This window comes from Triticum aestivum, chromosome 4B (genome assembly GCF_018294505.1).
Source record: "Triticum aestivum cultivar Chinese Spring chromosome 4B, IWGSC CS RefSeq v2.1, whole genome shotgun sequence".
Taxonomy (NCBI): domain Eukaryota; kingdom Viridiplantae; phylum Streptophyta; class Magnoliopsida; order Poales; family Poaceae; genus Triticum; species Triticum aestivum.
The window spans coordinates 349,922,451-349,931,273 of NC_057804.1; the positions used below are offsets into that span (position 1 = coordinate 349,922,451).

The 8,823-nt window shown below is 45.7% G+C and overlaps 1 protein-coding gene across 1 annotated transcript; it reads left to right on the forward strand.

Moving 5' to 3' along the window:
* Window positions 1-3,447: 3,447 nt before the first annotated feature.
* On the forward strand, window positions 3,448-8,531 carry LOC123092153 (receptor protein kinase TMK1). Its single transcript, XM_044513845.1, has 2 exons — window positions 3,448-5,723; window positions 7,815-8,531. Exons 1-2 carry the CDS (start codon window positions 3,497-3,499, stop codon window positions 8,261-8,263), a joined length of 2,676 nt encoding a protein of 891 aa, XP_044369780.1. The 5' UTR covers window positions 3,448-3,496; the 3' UTR covers window positions 8,264-8,531.
* Window positions 8,532-8,823: the final 292 nt, after the last annotated feature.

Sequence of the window (8,823 nt, forward strand, 5' to 3'; positions counted from 1 at the left end):
AGAGGCCCCTTCTTCTTCTTCTTCCTTGACCTCCTACCTAGATGGGAGAAGGGTTTCCCCTCTGGTCCTTTGCTCCCATGGCTTGGGAGGGGCGAGAGCCCCTCCGAGATTGGATCTATCTATCTGTTTCTGCGTTCTCAGATTCTGCCCCTTCACCGTTTCTTTTATATCCGGAGATCCGTAGCTCCGATTGGGGTGAATCTTTCGCCCAGATCTTTCTCATAAAATTAGCTTTCTTGTGGCAAAAGAAGAGCGTCAACTGCCTTACGGGGGCCCCAGGAGTCCAGGGCGCGCCTGCCTCCCTGGGGGGCGCCCCTATCTCCTGGCCCCCTCGGGCACCGTCTTGCGTTGATTTTACTTCCCAAAAATCATAAATATTCCAAAATAATTCTCCGTCCGTTTTTATCCCGTTTGGACTCCGTTTGATATGGGTTTTCTGCGAAACAAAAAAAATGTAACAGACATGAACTGACACTGGGCACTGGATCAATATGTTAGTCCCAAAAAATAGTATAAAAAGTTGCCAAAAGTATATGAAAGTTGAATAATATTGGCATGGAACAATAAAAAATTATAGATACGACAGAGACGTATCACCTACTGCTACATATACTGGACCAATTACTAGAGCTCGCGCACGCCAATTAAATTATCAGATACATTTGTTTTGCTCACAAATGAAGGGCCTCGCATGGATAGGGAAGAACACTGGAGCAAGAACAAGCATGGAGATGATGGCATGCACAAGGGGAACAAGAACGGAGTTACAAGTGATGATTTCAGGACTTTGAAGCCACCATAATGTGTGCATGAAGCATTGGACGAAATATACAAGATGCCACTTCATAAATTTCGTCCAGAGGCTATTCTAGGTGCTGCATCACCTTTTTATTGGGCCAGGCCCATGTAATTTTGAAATGCATAAGTATCGACTATTTTTAGAGTCCGTATGTGTGGGGAAACAAGAGATAGGGTTGGTTTCGGACCCCTCCACCAAGGGCCACGAAATTCCCCCCTCTTCCTCCATATATACAACCCTTAGGGCACCGTTTAGACTTTGGGTTTTGTTTAGATTAAAAGTTGGTCATAGCTGCAACTTCGCGTACTTCGTTTGTGTTCAACGACCAGACAAAGGCGTCACAGAACTCCACCTTCATTAATAAAGCTTTCCTCTTATATTCGCAATATCCAGATTGCAATTCAGTTTCTTGCTTGTTCTTCATTTGCTCGAAAATAGACCCTCGTGGTCAGGTTGATCGTGCTCCGGCGTGGTCAATAACCCCTCAGAAGTTGGTTTAGCGATTGCTAAGGTGCGACGTCTCGCACGTTCGTAGTCGGATCGTCAAGGTCGACTCCCATAGAAAACGATAGCCACCATCTCACCGAAACATCGGGGCACCTTTGCCTCTATCAAGAATGCTCCGCATCAGAGTAGTGTAGTGCTGCGAGAAAGATATACTACCTTTGTCCTGGTTTATTAGCCCCCTTATTATTTTGTGTCGAATTTTGAACATGGATTTAATTAACAAAATGTTAATACATGTCACAAAAACTAGTATAATTGTAAACTACACTCAATTACGAATCTAACGATATAATTTTTAATGACATGCATTAACACTTTTCCAGTTAGATTTATGGTCAAATTTTGTCATAAAATATAAATGGATCAATAAACCAGGACAGAGGTATTACTCCATGTGCAAACATTGCCAGCGAGCAGAAAATGTATACTCCCTCCGTCCCAAAATGAGTGACTCAACTTTGTACTAACTTTGTACTAACGCTAGTACAAGTTGAGTCACTTATTTTGAGACGGAGGGAGTACATCGATTGCAATATAAATAGTGAACACCGGACGGATCCAACAGTGGTCGAGCTGGCCACCCAAAAAAACCCGCTAGAGAGATCTAAGGTAGAGAGCGAGAGAGGAAGGGAAGAGGAGAGAGGAAAGCAGAAGCACGCGAATGGAGCACCTCGTCACTTCAAGATGTGAATCAACCATGGCTCATGATACCAAGATGTTGTAGGGTGGAACCTAAGTGAAGATCTTTTCACACTTGGAGGGGGAAAGGGGATGAACACAAGAACACAAGAGGGAAATCACTCAAATAAAATTCAATCACACATCCACTAGAATAGCAAAGTTGAGATCCACAAGAATACAAGATCAATTCAAGGAAACAAGCACAAAGGTAAGGTTCTTCCCACTCCTAAGGAGGTGGGTCTTGATGATAGTCTTCTCCAAAAGGAGGTCTTCATGTCAACTTGGGATCCTCACCTAAGAGGTCTTGATCTCCAAGCGGAGTGGTAGAAGGAGCACAGCTCTATCAATGTCTTACATATATTTTGCTGACCCTAATAAATGTCTTAGACTCGAAATATATAGCTAAAGGGAGGAATGGGACGACTTGGGAGGCAAGGAAGGGAATCAACGGCCGAAACCTGGGAGGCCCGTGCGCGCGAGGTGCTACAGCGGTGAGGGCCCGTGCACACAGGGTCTGGAGCCCGTGCGCACGGGGTGGTGCGTCTGGTTTACAGAAGCTCCCAGGGTGGCCCGTGCGCACGGGGTCTTGGGGGCCTGTGGGCACAGGGTCAGCTGGGAGGTGTAGTCTTCATCTTCTTGAGCTCCTTCTTCTTCCTCGTGGCCTTGGGGTGCTTCTCCTCCTCCTTTGGGGTGTCCCTTAGCTGCTTGGTGGCGTTGGTCTTCGTACCTAATGACAAATAGCATATTTTGGTGAGGCAGGAACCAAGTTCCATTCATGTTCATATCTATCTCAAGTAAGAGTGAGTTCACCTAAGTTTCAATGGCGCGTGCTCGAGCTTTTGTCATAGGTTCACGTAGTGCTTGATGTATTGGTGTAGGGTTTATGAGGATGATGGAAGGATGCTACACATCAGAGTAGTGTAGTGCTGCGAGAAAGATATACTACCTTTGTCTTGGTTTATTAGCCCCCTTATTATTTTGTGTCGAATTTTAAACATTGATTTAATTAACAAAATATTAATACATGTCACAAAAACTAGTATCATTGTAAACTACACTCAAATACGAATCTAACAATATAATTTTTAATAACATGCATTAACACTTTTCCAGTTAGATTTATGATCAAATTTTGTCATAAAATATAAATGGATCAATAAACCAGGACCGAGGTAGTACTTCATGTGTAATCGCTGCCAGCGAGCAGAAAATGTATACTCCCTCCGTTCCAAAATAAGTGACTCAACTTTGTACTAACATTAGTATAAGCTGAGTCATTTATTTTGAGACGGAGGGAGTACATGGATTGCAATATAAACGGTGAACACCGGACGGTTCGAACGGTGGTCGAGCCGGCCACCCAAAAAAAAAAAAACTGGTGGAGAGATCTAAGGTAGAGAAGCGAGAGAGGAAGGGAAGAGGAGAGAAGAAAGCAGAAGCAGGCGGACGGAGGCACCTCGTCGCCAAAAATACCCCCCCCCCCCCCCCCCCCCCCCAAATCCACCCGCCATGGGGAGGGATTCGCACCTCATCCTTCTCGCCGTCCTCCTCGTCTCCTCCCTCGCCGCCGCCGCAAAATCTGCCGATGAGGACGTCATCTTTGGCCTCGCCAAGTTGTTGTCCAGCCCGCCCTCATCCTGGGGTGCCGGCGGCGACGTCTGCGTCTTCGACGGCATCACCTGCGAGCGCGGCGGCTCGGGCCGGGTCACCTCCATCGACCTCGGGGACATGGGTCTCACCGGGACCCTGCCCACCTCCCTGTCCTCCCTCACCGCGCTCAAGGAGTTGCATCTCCAGGGCAACGCACTACACGGCGACTTCCCATCGCTCGCCGGCTGCACCGACCTCACCCGCCTTGTGCTCGACGGCAATGGGTTTACCTCCCTCCCAAGTGACTTCCTCAAAGACCTGCCCTCCCTGCAATACCTCAGCCTGGAGGACCTGCCACTCAAGCCGTGGTCCGTCCCTGACGCCATTGTCGGCTCCTCCTTACTCGAAACCTTCTCCGCCTCCAATGCCTCCATTGCGGGTGCCTTCCCAGCGGTTCTCGCCAACCTGTCATCGTTGAGGTCTCTGCGGCTGTCATATAATAACCTCACTGGTGGACTCCCTGCCGGGCTGGCTGAGCTGATTGCCCTAGAGAGTCTGCAGCTGAACAACCAGATGTCGGATGGGAAGCTGTCAGGGTCTATTGCTGTTGTTGCTGCAATGAAGAACCTAAGGCTGCTGTGGATCCAGTCTAATAAATTCACGGGCCCAATCCCGGATTTTAGCAACTCACAGCTAGAGGCGTTCAATGTCAGGGACAATAGGCTTACTGGTGTGGTGCCAGCCTCACTCTATGAGATCAAGACACTGCGTAATGTGTCACTGACTAATAATCTTTTTCAGGGGCCGATGCCTGATTTTCGTGGTGTAAATGTAGACCTCGCTGCTGACACCGTGAGCAGGTTCTGTCAGTCAAGGCCTGGGCCATGTGATCAGCTGGTTACAACTCTGCTTGCGGTGGCCGCAGGGTTTGGATACCCAGCTGAACTTGCGGAAACGTGGAATGGGAACACACCATGTGGTAATTGGATTGGTGTTGTATGCTCAAATGGGGATGTTAGCATTTTTGATTTGCACAATCGTGGTTTGTCAGGGACGATATCGCCGGCTATTGCAAACCTGACTAGTGTTGGAAAGCTAGATCTCTCAAATAATCACCTCACTGGGGTGATACCCGATACTCTGACGACAATGTCAAACCTGAAAATTTTCATTGTCTCAAATAATAGCCTTGATGGTGAACTGCCCAAGTTTAAGCCTTCAGTCAAGGTACTGGCCAACGGAAACCAGTTTGGGAAATCAGATAGTGGTTCCCAGAATGTTTCCGCAGGTGCACTGAAATGGAAATCGGATGCTGGCATGATTATTGGAATTCTTGTAGCTGTGGTTCTTCTTGTTATCATTGTTGGGCTTTTGGTACATCATCGGAGGAAGAAGAATGCAGAGAAGTTCAGGCCAGTCTCATCAAAGGGGTCTGCTGATGAATCTGAGATGATGAAGATTCAGGTGGTTGAAACAAATTGGAGTGTCAATGGACATACTGCAGTTCCAGCTGATTACAGCCAGGTGAGTGCTGGTAGCGCAAACATTACTCATCTGTTTGAGTCCCACGGAATGCAATTGCCTATTGAAGTGCTGCTAAAGGCCACAGACAGCTTTAATGAGGACTGTATTTTAGGTAAAGGGGGGTTTGGGGTGGTCTTCAAGGGGAACCTCAATGGGAGGTTGGTTGCTGTGAAGAGGTGTGACAGTGGCACTATGGGGACTAAAGGGCAGCAAGAGTTCATGGCTGAGATTGATGTGCTTACGAAAGTAAGGCATCGACACTTGGTTGGACTACTTGGGTACTGTACCCATGGCTATGAGAGGCTCCTGGTCTATGAGTATATGTCTGGTGGAACATTGCGTGAGCACCTATGTGATCTTCAGCGGAGTGGTTATACTCCTCTTACATGGACACAGAGAATGACAATAGCTTTGGATGTTGCGAGGGGGATAGAATATTTGCATGGCTTGGCACAGGAGACTTTCATCCATAGGGATCTGAAGCCTTCCAATATACTGCTGGACCAGGATTTAAGAGCCAAGGTATCAGACTTTGGGTTGGTCAAGCTTGCTAATGACGCAGACAAATCAATGATGACAAGGGTGGCAGGGACATTTGGATACCTTGCGCCTGAATACGCTAGTATGTGCATTTCTCATTACTTATCTTTCATTCTCAGACCAATCTGTATTTGTCTTGCACAAGTTTCTTGTATCACATCCATGTTACTCTTTTTCGGGAGTGACATCACTCTCTGCTTGTTTTTTGTTCGAATAACATTCTGTTCTCTTTGCTAGTCAGCACCATGTAATTATGGAATTAGGATTGTTACTTTGCACTGGAAACTAATGCTTGGCACTTCCTACAAGGCGCCTTACCACTTAGAACTGTAATATAGGTGTCTTAATAGTCAGATATGTGTTTTTTCTTTGAGTGAAATACCAAACTCAAGTTGGAAGTGGATATGTCAGAAGTATGGCTATTTCCTTATCTTCCAAATTAGAAGAGGTTAGGTTGTTCTGGGCATAAGTTTTCACTACTGCCAGGGAGATAGAAGAAACTCTAATTACTTCAGGCCTAAATAGATAGTAATACACTGAATGCTGATGCTTTATTAATTGTGGGAGAAGCCCAATATATATGAGGAATAGCTTGGCTTATAAGCCAACTCAAGGAAATACAATCTGGACTCTGAAACAGATTCTAATACGGACGCTGTACCTAATACGAATCTGAACCTAATAAATAACTTGTAGCAGTAAAGGAATCCTAGTCACTTTGGGCTGGACCCAGTGGGTGGTGCAGCCAGGGCTGGGCCCCTCCAACCATATGTGGTAGCCTGCATAACATCTCTCACTCACTGCACAAACAGCTCGTCCTCAAGCTGAAACGAGGGAAAACGAGCAATGAGCTCATCCAACGCCTCCCATGTTGCATCATCTTTAGAAGCCCCAACCCACTGCACAAGGAAATGCTTCACTTGGCGGCGAAGGCTGGACCGAAGAACCTTGGCTCACTATGAAACTTTTTGAGGAGACTGGTCATTTGACGTGTGTGTTCCTATTGAGGTGTGTGTTCCTATTGGTCTAGATTTCCTTGCTTTGTAGGTCCGTTGCATATATTCGCTCCTTGGTCCATGCAATATATACAAGCTGTAAGCCTTTAGTCCCAAACAAGTTGGCATAGGCTAGAGCTGAAACCCATAAAATCTCGAAATCAACTCATGTCACATAAATAGGTAACTTTCACGCACCCATGTCCATGACTAGTTCTTTGGTGATATTCCAGTCCTTGAGATCTCTCTTTACGGACTTCTTCCATGTCAAGTTTGGTCTACCCCGACCTCTCTTGACATTATCAACACGCTTTAGCCCTCCGCTATGCACTGGAGCTTTTGGGTCTGCGCTGAATATGCCCAAACCATCTCAGACGATGTTAGACAAGCCTCTCTTCAATCGGTGCTACCCAAACTCTGTCATGTATATCATCATTCTGGACCCGATCCTTTCTTGTGTGGTCACACATCCACCTCAACACGCGCATCTCCGCTATCCCTAACTTATGAACATGCTGCCTTTTTGTCGGCCAACATTCAGTGCCATACAACATTACGGGTCGAATGGCCATCCTATAGAACCTGCCTTTTAGCTTTTGTGGCACTCTTGTGATAGAGAATGCCAAAAGCTTGGCACTACTTCATCCATCCGGCTTTGATTCGATGGCTCACGTCTTCATTGATATCTCTATCCTTCTGTAGTATTGATCTCAAATATCGAAAAATGTCCTTTTGAGGTACCACTTGCCCATTAAGGCTAACCCCTTCCTTTTCTCGTGCCTAGTAGTACTAAAACCACACCTCATATACTCACTTTTAGTTCCACTAAGCCTAAAACCTTTTGATTCGAAAGTTTTCATTCCATAACAAATGGAACGGTAAATAGTAAAAACCTCTTTGGTCTTCACCTGGATTGCTAGAAACCAGGTGGGTTATTAATTAAAATAAGTAAAAACATGTCATGAAATTATTTTTTCATGTAACCTCATGGTACAGTTTCTATCTACCAATCTAAAATCTCTTATTGATTAGTGGACAAAAGGTAATTTGACTGCACTCTTTCTGAATGTCATCTATTGAATGTACTTTTCCTCCTTTTTTGCACCCCCCCCCCCCCAACAGCTCTTGTCTCCCGTTTTCATGTAGTAGTGATGAGCATGCAATTTATATGTTTACAGCTACAGGGAAAGTAACTACAAAAGTTGACGTTTATGCATATGGCGTCATACTAATGGAGATGATCACTGGAAGGAAAGTACTTGATGACTCATTACCTGATGACGAAACACATCTTGTAACAATCTTCCGAAGAAATATGCTTGACAAAGAAAAGTTCAGAAAGTTTGTGGATCCTACACTAGAACTCGGTGCTGAGGCTTGGAAGAGCCTGCTGGAGGTAGCTGATCTTGCCCGGCATTGCACAGCACGAGAGCAAAACCAGAGGCCCGACATGTGCCACTGTGTGAACCGACTTTCCAGTCTGCTTGATGAGTGGAAGCCTACAGAAGTTGATGATGATGACGAGTGCGAGACAAGTGAGATGCATCTCAACCAGCAACTTGAGAAATGGAGGTGTGATGATTTTACCATATCAGATTCAGATCCGTTCAGCACATTCAATATGTAAGGAAGTAAAACTGACAGTTTGCAACCTACCCTATGATGTCATGTATAAATGGGGGAACACAGACTACCGCATCAAGCGGGCTATCATTAGCTCTTGCAATCGCCGACTGCAGCGGAGGTCGACATGCCAGATGCTGTAATTAGCCCATTGAGCAGCTAACTGAGAACTCGGTAGCTTGATTATCAGCGTGTCACTCCGCCTGCTTTGGTGAGTGCTAAAGCCAAGCATAGCTTTGAAGTTTGGTACTTTTACGAGTTGTTGATGTGTCTATAGCTTGTTCACTCTGTATGGCGCGTAGTGCTAGTAACATTGTACAGCCGACCCATTTGTTCTTGGATGGTCTAGAGAAGGAAAAAAGAAAGAAAGATGAAGCAAGCGTCCACAAGTCTACGGCAGAGGCGTTTTCTAGGATGTAGATGCGTTTTCTAGGATGTAGAACAGTTGTTTTGTGATCTATCAAGCACAAGGAATTCTTTGCGTGCAAAAATGCTAAATGGAGGCCGAGCTCCATATAGGCCTTAATTTTGAAAAATTCAAACTCATACTTTACATTTCACAAA

What these genes read in the sequence shown, in the direction of transcription:
- LOC123092153 (XM_044513845.1), top strand. Translation starts at nt 3,497, where the DNA reads ATGGGGAGGGATTCGCACCTCATCCTTCTCGCCGTCCTCCTCGTCTCC. An exon ending in CCTTGCGCCTGAATACGCTA is followed by an intron (nt 5,724 to 7,814) that starts GTATGTGCATTT and finishes ATATGTTTACAG; the next exon opens with CTACAGGGAAAGTAACTACA.